The 12,175-nt window shown below is 48.7% G+C and overlaps 1 protein-coding gene across 1 annotated transcript; it reads right to left on the reverse strand.

Moving 5' to 3' along the window:
- Nucleotides 1-2,463: 2,463 nt before the first annotated feature.
- PLK2 (polo like kinase 2) lies at nucleotides 2,464-10,846 on the reverse strand. Its single transcript, XM_069627313.1, has 14 exons — nucleotides 10,493-10,846; nucleotides 9,704-9,811; nucleotides 8,657-8,773; nucleotides 8,415-8,544; nucleotides 8,038-8,125; nucleotides 7,652-7,747; nucleotides 7,270-7,468; nucleotides 6,006-6,150; nucleotides 5,448-5,545; nucleotides 5,089-5,218; nucleotides 4,344-4,584; nucleotides 4,120-4,249; nucleotides 3,297-3,407; nucleotides 2,464-2,859 (listed from the first exon to the last, which is right to left on the reverse strand). Exons 1-14 carry the CDS (start codon nucleotides 10,706-10,708, stop codon nucleotides 2,668-2,670), a joined length of 2,001 nt encoding a protein of 666 aa, XP_069483414.1. The 5' UTR covers nucleotides 10,709-10,846; the 3' UTR covers nucleotides 2,464-2,667.
- Nucleotides 10,847-12,175: the final 1,329 nt, after the last annotated feature.

The following is a 12,175-nucleotide window of genomic DNA, read 5'->3' on the forward strand; positions in this document are numbered from 1 at the left end:
AGGAAACCTAAACTTGCACCTTAATTTTGGAAGCTAGGTCAGAGTGAAATGAAATGTATGCAGCATCAAAAGCAGGATCTGCACTTTATTACATGGTCATGTGTCTAAAGTGCATTTTAAAGGCGCTAAACTATTTTCTGTTTCATAAAGGACTTTTACACAAATGATAAACCAATCTGACAAAACATATAAACCAGGTTATGCCAAAAAAAAAGCAGTTATAGCTTTATTTTCACCAACCAGAAATTCATTGCAAAAGAGAAGCAACGCATTCTGAAAGTAGAAGAGAGCATGCAGTTCCTTTAATGATTGCCAGTCGATGCCTCGCTCTGCTCTAGTTGGGCTCTCTCTCAAAGGCACTCAAGCCGAGCCAGAGCCAGGTATTGGGCTCTGGCCCTCTACTTCCACTGGAGATCCAAAGCTAAGCTGCAATTATAGCTTCGCTTGTGGGGGGAAGATTTTATCTGGCCAATTTGGTGGAAAGAAAACAATGTTGGCCTGTTTGATAACGTGGAAACGCGCTCAGTTCAGGAATGTAAACTAGATTGTTGAAGCAGCACTACTGGTTGTACCCTACAGTTTAAGTGTAAGGTTATCTGTTTGGCTTCCAGCTTGGCGATGCATTAGAGTAATGCCTTGAATCCTTTGTTTTGGGCAGGTTCATGCGGCACACCTGGCCGACAATGCGGTCTGCAACTCCGGGAATCCGTAGCATTGTTCAGATTTTATAAAAACCGAATGGGAGCTTTGATAGAATTTTGACTAAGCAAAAATGTCGATCAACACTCCCATTCGATGCCATTACAGTGAACAAGTGTAGTGGGGTGTTTTTTTTTTTTAATGTGGCACCAGTTCCCGATCACACAAGTGATGGGAACAGGCATCGAAGGGACATAGGGTGCCGGCGGCACACAGGAAAGTGTGCCACTGAATGTTGAGGGGGTGCGTTGGAATCGTTATTTGAAGGGGCTCTTGGAATCCATGGTGAACATCTATGCATGGGCTTCTGCATTTGCAGACTAGGTAGGACTGCATTCCAGCCCACTTGCGATATTCCATTAGACTGGTTTCAACATGCCAAATATGAAGTCCTTCTTTCCACTGCAGTCAACTGAGGTATGCTTGTAAAACAAAGCAGTTGGCCTCTTAATGAGATTACCAGTGTATGATAGGAAGTCATACAATGTATTTTACACCTCCCATAGTCTAATCCACTCCCGACGTACTGGCCAGGGATTCCCGTCCCTCAGAACAGGCGATTACCACAATAAAAATACCCATTAACGCCACTATATACCTCTTCAAAATACTAAGCATGGTTCATGCATGTCTGTTTTGACGGTCTTGCAGTGAAGCATACTTACTCGATTCCCCTTTAAGGGCAATCTTCCCCTGCCCAGGGTCTAAAAGGGAAGATTCTGCAGGAGTGAAGGAAAAACTAAAGTGATGTCACTCGGGATTAAAGGAGATGTGGGTATGAAACAACCTTCCAAAGCCAACCAGACACCACTGGGGGAGAAGGGCAGGGAACAAAAGCGGAGGACACCCATTACATTACTGGCACTGAAGGTAAACCAAGACATCTTCCAATACAAGCCTGGATGGGCCGCAGTTAATATTGCATAGCTGCGACCAGACAGAACGAAATTAAAGTGTAGAGCGGGAGAACCCTTTCCAATAGGTCTGCCTTAAATACTAGCCAAGGGACCGAGCAGGCAGTCCTACTCGTCCCTCACTGTGCCAAACAAGGGATTTGCACACATTGAGCCTTTGGGGAAGGGGAATTGGGGCACTGCAATATTATTCATTGAACCAATGTGAAATTAAAAACCCAATAGCACTACAAATGCGAGCATTTCGTTCTACAATATGGAGTAGCTCTATGCCACTATGTAAAAAAGTCTTGACTGGTGTCCAGTCTCAGCCATAAAGCAGATATTCAATGCCAGATTAAGTCACATGCAGCGCCACCATTCCAACACACAAGCAAGAAGGGGTCGTTGTCCACCTCGGGTGTGAAAGACTGGCTCGCCTACGACACCACATGCCCAGGTTGATCAAGAACCTACCCAGGGCAATAACCGGGCAATCAAGAACGTGAAGCTGTATTTTTTAATAATCCTCTTTATTACCAACAACGGAGGTTCAAAATAAGTTCCAAAAATGTGTTTTAAGAAATAAATAAAAACGTCACTTTTGGGCTTCAATAAATAACTCGGAATGCACTTGTCCAGCCACAAATGTGGGTATTTGTCCAGGGAATTTAAATCCCTATAAAAGAACGTATGGCCAAAGTTCACAGTTTAAAGCAGCAATAGAATATGCTGCAGTAATCACAGCTGTTCCACAAAAGGAGAAGTCCCTTAGTGTTCCATTCCCCCCAAGAGGAAATGTACTCAGTTCACGTTTCCCATCCACACGCTCTACATAGAGCTCCAAATGGCAATAATCACTCAACTCGCGTTGAATTCTTTGCAGATTCCCCATAAAGGAAAGTCTTGCATCATTTACTCCATCCAACAATGCAGGATCCACCAAGCCTCTGGTCCCAGCCCAGCACATAACATAAGATTCCTTCTCGTACCCCCACCCACTCTGGTTGCCAACATACACCACTGCCTCTCGTCTACTTCACAGTGATAAGTCTTTAGAATTGGTCCGAGTCCCTCAGCTGCATCGCTGCAGCAGCATGTTCAAGGCATACTCCATTCGGCTCCTGAGGTCCGACGAGCAACCCGACACGAGCAGCGTCGAAAGACGGAAGGTTGTAGATATCCGATCTTCGTTGATATACGTAAGCAAATATTCATCACTTTGGTTGCAAATTATTATCTTTGTGTGATCATGGTAGAAGTTCACCTGTTGAGAAAACAAAAACACTTAGAATCTCCCATAACCTGTTTTTGTGCAATATTGAAACATTGTTCCATGGGACGACGCTATCCAAGATCAAAGCAGCTCATTGGTTGGTCGGAGAGCAGTTTTACCAGAATGTGATTACTTTTGCCTCAACCCTCCCCAATACATGGCAATCTATAAAGGAAGTAACATTGCCCATCCAATTCTGTAATAGCCCTATGCATATTCCACTCAGACAAGGCAAGCAGGGTCAGGGAAAAGGGAAGGTCACTGATAGTGGCAGCAATCGGACCCCACATTTCTAGAGAAAAGAATGTTGGGGGAGATTGGGAGGACAGTTGGCACCAATAATTGTGCTGTGTGCCTCACTGACGCCCCAAGTATTTTTTTACAATAGCAAACCAAACTAGTTAGCCACCAAACAGTAAAGAACCCACCTGAAAAGTGCCATCATTAAACAGCATCATTAATGCCTTGTCAGACTTCAGCCACTGCAGAAGGTAGAGCCTGGGTCGGTTGACATCAGTAACACTTGGCAAATCTCCACCCTAGAAGACAAAGCGAAGAAAGTTTGGTCAAAAGTGTCTGTAACCGGGAGAAAACAAGAGCTATACTGATCCTAAAGTTCATACCAGGATTAAAGGACTGCCTTGAGAAAGCACTTGCTATGTGAAGCTACTCAAATAGTGGCGGACGATTGACATTGATGAAAGCCTGTTACACTCATGATAGATTATACAATGCATCTCAGAACAGCTGTGCCATGCGTGCCGCTCAAGGCCAATCGCACCTAGAGTGTATACCCAAGAAGCGGTGTCCCTGAACGTCGAACAGCTTGTAGGGCTGTACTGCCACTTCAAATGTGCAACAGGAAATTACTTTTTCATTTTGGCCGGCAATGACTGCCTTACTTTTGATGCGCTGAATACTGGCAATTTAATGTGGCGTACAGTCTGCCGCACGAAGCCCCCTCCCTCTCTCAATCACAATCTTCTTGGTGAGCTAACTGGATGTGCTGCCTCACTGCTGCCCAATGACCAAGATTTGTTCAGCCAACACTATAGATTCCAGGCTTCTAGGCCTTCCCGGATAATGCCAAACCACCACCATTCGAGTACTGCCATGTGGTAGTTTCTATAAGAATAACCCTCATGCTACATCACAACTAAAACTGAGCACCATTTCAAATCTAAATCAAAGAGGTACACAAATCGCCCCGCTTAAACAAGCTCAAATGCATAAGAGATGCTCCATACTTACATCCATCAGGTTCTCCTCCATGTAGTGTGAGAAGTATTTCAATACAGTGACTTGGCCGGCGAACTGTTCAGGGGCCTCGGCAGCAGGAAACACTGAGCACTGCCCTAGCTCTGCATAGTAGTGTACAGTTCTGCAAAGTAAAAAAAAGAGGCCATCAATAACCGATTGGTGCACACTACAAACCACTAAAACTGATGTACTGTACTGTGCTTTGCGATGCTTACTTTTTGTCGGGCAACAGGCTCATATGAGCGCCATTGTTGAAGAGAACACCAACGGTATGGTCCGAAAGCTGATAGCCAAAGCCATATTTGTTGGAATAGTCCACCCACTTCGTTACCCACTGGAAGGAGGAGCTCATCTGCTCACTAGGAAGGGCATTAGCTTCTGGCATATTGTCTAGGCAGCCTTTCATCACTCTTGCAACCGTATCCGCAACACTGCCCATCGTGCCGTCTTCCAGACCTGGAGAAAATAGAAGTCAGACTATGAGCAACTGTTCAACAGCATAAAGGGCATATGACCAACTTGGGACACCCAATATTTCACATGTCGGTTGGAAGAAAAGACAGAATGTGGAGGAGATCTGCTCAAATTAATCGTACTCCCACTAGATGCTACTCAGTAAAGCAGGCAATTGAATATCACTATTGGGCAGTAGGAAAGTGGAGTAGGCCGAGAACCAAGACCACATTCGGATTGCAGAACTACAGGACATGTTCCCGTGCCATAGTCAGACAAGCCCGGATTATCAAGTCTAAGATATCACTAACTTCAAGCTGCTTCAGTACAAGGCAATCTAAAAACGAAATCAACCCTATATGGATTTAGATTAAACATGGGTTTGCGTGTGCTGCTGGTAGTGAAACAGGTGGTTCAAAGCTCAAATACTTCAGGGCAACACAGATGCCCATCCCAGCAGCTCCACAAGGTTCCCTGTAAGTGGAAGGATCAGTTTTGGGTACTCACATTCACTGCTGCTGCAGCTTCCCAGGGAGCCTCGAACTATCAATCTAATGGAGTCGCCCTTTTGATGTTTTTCCACGGACGTTATTCCAGGTTTAACAGAACCATCTGGAGTTTTACTTTCGGGTTTCTCCTGGAGGGGAAAAAAATATGATAGTTTATTTATATAGCGCCGAAACACAATTTATATAGCGCCTAGACACAATGTGTTTCAAAGCGCTTAAATCAAATCAGAATTTAGGATGCTGCATTGTCACAAGCTCGTCCTGCAAGAGGATTTGGAAATACAAAGGATGACAAGGATTTCCCAATAGTCTGGGTTCCCACCGCACCCCTCCCAGTAGTCCACTAGCTCAACCCACCTCTTCAGCTGCAGGTTTGGAAGCGTGTTGCGCGAGTTCCGTCTTCTTCAAGTCTTGTCTCAGCTTGTAGATTTCCTCATCCTCTTTTCCAGGCTTATCTAAAATAAGAATAGATTTGCATTGCAGTCACGTGAAGAAATGAAGCCTAGGCTCTAGGAGGCCTGGTTAGAAACTGCATGTTAAGCTACTAGAACGCCATAACATGTTTCAAGAGGCGTGTTAATAAAGAAGCGAGCTTGGACCAAATTCACTAGCTTTGTTTCAGGGAGCAGGCCAGGAGGCACCTAATTTTGGGGTGCTTCGCTTACATCGTGATCTGGTGCAGCTCACCAACTTGCATGATTGGTCATCCTGGACTACACTGCCATGGGGCGGCTAGATTTACAATTTGAAACTAGAGGGCAAAAGTTTGCAGACCGACAACCAATACCTGTGTTGTTGGTGGATACAAATTACACCTGCAAAGCCAACATGCTTAAGCCAGGGGCCTGAAGCTGTTCACCGATACACATTAATGGACCTGTTCAGATACTGCAAAAGGTTACAAATCCCACTTACGTGTATCTAGGTATTTTGCTTTATCCTTTTTCCCACCGAACAGAGCAGCAGCCGCCTTTTTGAAGAAGTTCTTAGCCGGGCTTGACAGGTGGAAGTCGGGGGCAGTGTGACAACAGCTCGCAGAAAGGCGCTCTGGGGTAAAGCCCTGTAGTAGAAACAGGTGGACAAGGTTCAGGAATTCTGCTAAAAGGCTACAGTGACGCAGGCAAAAGACGGTATTTTGAGACCGACCCCAAGCCCCCCCCCCCCTCCCCACACACATACCTCAATCACAGATCTTGAACAAGCAATTTAGGAAAACCATGCATTGGAGCATTCAGGGAAAAAGGGGACAAGTGGCAGCTGCATAAAGGGTGACCTTCATAAAGCAAATGCACACAAACGCGTGATGGCTGAAGACGGGCGTTGCTCCGGGCAAATGGAGACTACTGCCATGAAAGAATAGGGAAATCAGGCTTTGCCCCCACACCAAAGAGGTCATCCAAGCATTTTACAACTTCTTTGGGATGGGTCCAAGCCAGATAAGCATATGGGAACCAATTCCCATGGAAAGCTGAAGGGTGGTCTGGACTAGGGTTGCCCAGAGCAAAGCTTGCAGTTATGCATTCAATTCTTTCCAGTCACTTCACTTGCCAAAAAGCTTACAGTTCCGTGGACAGTAAGGGTGGGAGCAGGAGGTGGTGGATGAAGGGCGACAGTGTGGGGTCGCATGCATGAGGGGATAGATGCAAAGTAGAATGGCATGCAATGAGAAATACCATGAACACGCCCTCATGTGTACCTCCAAACCCCCATAGGTGCTAGTTGGCCTAAATCCTACATAGCACAAGAACCCTAGAGGGCCATCAGATGGCCACCTGTATTTGCAAAAATAGTGCACTGACTGAGCAAGCACAATTGCTATTAAATGCACCTAGCAAATGCAAAAAGTACCTCTATTGGAAGGGTTCCCAGTCAATTGGTCGAAAACATATTGGAAGTAGCACACGGAAAGGTACTAAAATGCAGTAAAAAATACAAACATGCTATGGTCGCGCCTTGAAACACTTGTGTATAGGCGCGTTATAAAAGCCATATATCATATGCTAAGCAATTGGAAAAATAAAGTGTACCATGTAAAATGGGTCACTAAGCGCCATGACAAAAAAAATAAGTGGTGTATGATTTACGATACACAACAAGGCTCTAAGTTGTCTGGTGTTTTAATCAGAATGGAGGCAGGAGGATTCAATTCGCCCAATGCATGCTACAAGGAGCAACTCACCTCTGTGAAAAACTGGTGCTGGATGATGTCATCCAAGCTGGGGCGGTGCTCTGGGTTTTTGGCCAGCATGATGGTGATCAGTTGCTTTGCCGGGGTCATCAGCGAGCTTGGCATGCTGTACCTCGCTTCCCGTATACATCTGTAGGTTTCTTTAAGGTTCGTTGTCTCAAAGGGCGGTCTTCCGGACAGCATGGTGTACCTGCAGCAAAAAGCAACACGTCAAGCACTCCAGGAGGGACTGCTGTGCAAGCTAGAGGGGTGGCTGGAACCAAGAGCCAGCACAAGTCACATTAGAACTAATGGAGCTTACACAACACAAAGCACTATGCAAAAGCACATTGTGACAGCATGGGCTCCTAGAAACCTTGCTCCAACTACTTACATCACGCAGCCCAGAGCCCAGATGTCGGATTCACAGCCATGGCCTTGCTTGTTGAGGACTTCTGGAGAAAGGTAATTGGGCGTTCCGCAAATTGTTCTGTAAAGGAAGGGCATAGGAATGAAGGCTTGCATCAGCAGGTATAGTGTTCCCCCCTTCCACGTGACCCCAATATGCATCCCACACTTGCTAATTGGTTAGGATAGCATAGCTAACTCAGGTGTGCTTTATAGAATGCTTAATACAATTGTCTCCATTGCGAGGTATGTGGGAGGGAGAAACCAATTACGCTAGGCCCCTACAGTGTTTGGTGACGGGAGAGAACCCTAACCCTTGCATTTAGTACCCAATGAAACCATTAAGCCCATCATCCCGCGTGTGCCACACACCTTCGCCTCTGCTCCAGGGGTTCCAACCTTGCAGCTAAACCAAAGTCGCCAACTTTCAGTTCCATGGTCTCGTTAATGAAGAAGTTCCCTGAAAACAAAATGGGGCTCATTACACACTGGCGGGCTTTGAGGTGTAGGAGACAGTTAGACACAACATACAGGCCAATAACTTGGTGTTCTCCATGCATGATATCTAGGTAGACCTCTCCCGCCACAGACCAAAACTGGCATGGAGTCCTCAACCAGCCCACAACACAAATCACGCGCAGTTATATTGTAGACTGGGGCTCTAGAATGGCATGCGTACAATGAGCAGAAGGTCAATTCTTTCTACACTGCCCCCAATAGTTCACAAAAAGGGGGTGGGAGGTGCTTACCCAGTTTAAGGTCTCGGTGCAAGATCTCCTGATCGTGGAGGTATTTAAGGCCGGAGACGATCTGCCTGAGGTAGTAGCGCACTTCCGGTTCGGTCAGTATTTTCCTCGCCTTCAATATGTGGGCCATAGACTGCAAGGGGAATTGAAAGCGCATTACAATGGGGCGAGGCAGTGGGCAGAGGCCACGGTGCTCGCAGAGCTCGAGGCGACAGCGCTTCTGTGTGTGTGCAGGGCCCGCTTACCCTCCGACTGCAGTACTCCAGCAGAATGTAGATGTTCTCCTTGTCCTCGAAATAATGATAGAACTGCACAATGTGGTGGTGGTGCAGCAGTCGGTGGAGCTCAATTTCTTTGTCGATCTGTAAAAATAATCACCCGCCCGTCATAACATAGTCCTTTCATGAGCACGAGGACAGCGCGGGGGGGGGGGGGTTAGCAATTCACGTCTGCCCACACGTGCATTAGCATGTCATCGAGAAACACTTTCATCGTCGGGTGACGTCACATGAGTCCGTCTATCGCCACCCCATACCCATTGGCACACTCGAGTCTAGGCGCCACGGCAGTGCGCCGAGCCGCGAGGTGGCAAAGCCAAGGACAACAGGCAGGATAATTACAGGGTGGCGGCGGCAGCCGGCATTTCAGGTGGATTGGCATACCAGGCGAGCTCGGCTCTTGTGGTTTGTCCAAGCCACCACAGTTCCCACGATGCAATTAACACTGTGTCCTACATCATGCCGTCAGTGTGCATGTGCCAGAGCGCGGGTGCATGCTATGCAGCCACCAAGGTGCCCGATGCCAGGCAAACAAAGGGGCACACGGGAACCTTTCCAAACCACCCATGGCACCCAAGTCAACACCGATACGAGATATATTGTGCAAGTTTGATAAAAGCACGGGCAATGCAAAGCAATCGATGCAAAGGAGGAACATACATGAGGGCAATTTGCCAACTGCAAAAGATGGCGATGAGGACACACATTAGCCTTTTGGGCAATACCATGTATTTCTGTGTGGCTCATGGACAGGCTGCTTTTGTAATAATGCTGCCATGCCAGCAAGTATATGGTCAAAGAGTTTTTTCCCCAGGAACCGATTAAAACGATGCTCATCTTGCTACAGAAATGGGCATTGAGGGGACGGGGGGGGGATATACCAAGGGATCGCATCAGAGGGGGCGGGCGGGCGTCATCCGGATTTTAAATGCTACAAGTGGTCACATACTGAGCAGCGCAGCGAGCGCGCAAGACCTCGGCGCAGCAGCAGGGCGCAGACACAAGGTCACTCACCTTCTCCCGCTGGTGGGGCTTGGCGACTCGGCTGTGCGGGATGATCTTGGCCGCGTACACCTTGTTGGTGGTCAGGTCGGTCAGCTCGTAGCACTTGGCGAAGCCACCCTGCCGGAAAGCAAGAGGAAGCAGGGTTAAACCCGGCGGACGGGCGAGGAAAAGGCACGCAACATTGGACGGAGAAGCACCCTCCCCCCAGCCACTCCCGCTGCAAGGTTAGAGCACCCATGCTGCAAGGAGGAGCGCAATAGCTATAGACACTTTGCGCTCGGTTACCTGCCTAGCTGCACAGGCTTTCTGCGGGTGGTGCGAGACTATTGCGGGGCTAGCAAGGCACAGGTGTGACAACCCAGTGTGGTAGTGAGATTTTAGCAACAGTACCCTGGGAATGGGGGCAACAGGACTGGTGATGCATGCTGCCCAATGGTGCAGCAGGGTCAGTACAAGAGACTAGGGTATTCTTCCGACACCTGTAGGGAGCACCAGAGGGGGTGGGCAGGAGCCCAAACGGCTCACGTAGGAGAAAAAAAATCCTCAAGTCGTGAACAGAAACACCTGGGGTGAAACATCCAAAGTCCCAGGGACGAGCGGGCGTGCACTGACAAAGAGAGAACCCCATGTTGCACCCTAGAATGCATGCATCCATCCATGCTCACTCCTCCCGTGTAGATACGCGGATTTCTCCCAGTTCGGCCCCCCACCACCCGGAGACAGAGTGATCTGCAGCCAGGTCGCGTTCCTGCAACCTGCTGGCTAGGTGCATCCACAAGGCCGGGTCGGCCTCTTTACCTTGCCCAGCAGCTTGCCGCGACAGTAGCGGCGCCCAGTGCCGGGGTCGGTGATGATCCGTGCGATCTCGGGCTGTCCGTGCTGCCCTTCTCCCGCCCTCAGGCCCTCGGCGTTCTTCTTGTGCCGCCGGGATTCGCAGCACACGCGGCCGAGCGCCTGCTCGCACATCCTGCCTCCGCTGGCCGGCTGATAAGCGATGGTCCGCAGTATCTCCATGGCTGTGGGTGAGTGCGAGTGTGTGGTGGCGGCGCCCTCCCTTCCTGATCCAGCACCACGGCTGCTGTCATCTGCCCGGGCACGGCGGCTCGCGCGAGCCTATGTAGAGTGCGCGCCGAGGCCCGCCCCTCACACTGTGACGTGAGGCCTGGCGGCGCCGCCCGCTCTCCCTCTAGGAAGAGAGCGTCGGCGAGGAGGGGGCGTGGCGGGGCTCTTGGCCACGCCCAGGCCCCCCTCTCCCGGCTTCTTGTCTCTGAGAGGTGGTGAGTGGGCGGAAGGAGGGGTGGGCGACAGCGGCGACCTTATTAATCCTCGCACACAGCTGGCCATAGGATGTGAACTCTGCTAACCTGCCGCCAGAACCAGCCCGGGCATGTCAGCCCGGCGCCCAGCGCCCGCTGCCGGCAGCGAGGGAGCTACATGCAAAAAGCACAACGTAACGGCGATTGCTGCCTGCTGCTGTGCGGGTTCAATGTCATTCCGTCGGCAGGTTTTTTTTTCTTATATATTTGGGGGCTCCCGCCATAACCCTAATTCCCAGTAATGCATCACCTATTGCCAACACCACATGTATAGGGACACTGAAAAGTGTTCATATAATACACCACAAATAACGTTATCCTTTTAGTTCCACTTTTCTACCATACAAGCCTTCTAGATCAAAAGGGTTTTTCATGGGAACCGCATCCAGAATCATGTCTAAAATATTGGACTCATCAATGTATTTTGGGATGTATGGCATCATGTATTTAGGTCCACACACCTTGCAGTTCACCAGATGAGCAACGCTGCAATTCTCATGTTTTACGACATCAATTATAGCATGCATTCCCACACTACAAACGAGTTATTGGCTCAGCCTTCCCCTCCTCCCCCCATAGAACGAAGAGCAAAGCTCGTTGCACCACCAGCAAAGCCTAATGGGGCAATTGATCAAAATTCCTGAGTTGCTAGGTCTGCAAACGACCCAGGGCTAAGCTGATGTTGGAACTGTTGGGACTGGGGGCTAGCAAGTCTTTTGGCTGTAGCCGGCTGTAGCTCCTGAGATTCGTTCCGGGCTACAACCAAAAGATCAGGGGCTATAACCCCCTTAGCCCCCCCCAGCAACGCCCCTGTGTCTGACCCATAGTCACCTGTGCCTCAGATCTTCATCAGTGAGATAGCCGCACACAACATCCACCAACAAGGCAAAATGGGTACATCGATACTATTCACTGTCCACACCTCCGGAACAAAGTAACTCTGGACTTGCCATCCCAAGAAAACTTCTCAATTTTCAGTAAGACCCTTACAAACTGAACTCTTCAAACCGGCCTTCCCCTAACTGCGAGTGAAAGTGGAATAGATGGCGCATAATTACCCCAACCTTTGCTGCACTTTTTTCACTTTGTATACGCATTTGACGCAGTACCAGAATTGCAACCATGGTCAAACAGCAAACACGTTTCTTTTGTACCCCTCCTACTG

The sequence above is a fragment of the Ambystoma mexicanum genome, chromosome 6p (genome assembly GCF_040938575.1).
Source record: "Ambystoma mexicanum isolate Mex_15411 chromosome 6p, UKY_AmexF1_1, whole genome shotgun sequence".
Classification (NCBI taxonomy): domain Eukaryota; kingdom Metazoa; phylum Chordata; class Amphibia; order Caudata; family Ambystomatidae; genus Ambystoma; species Ambystoma mexicanum.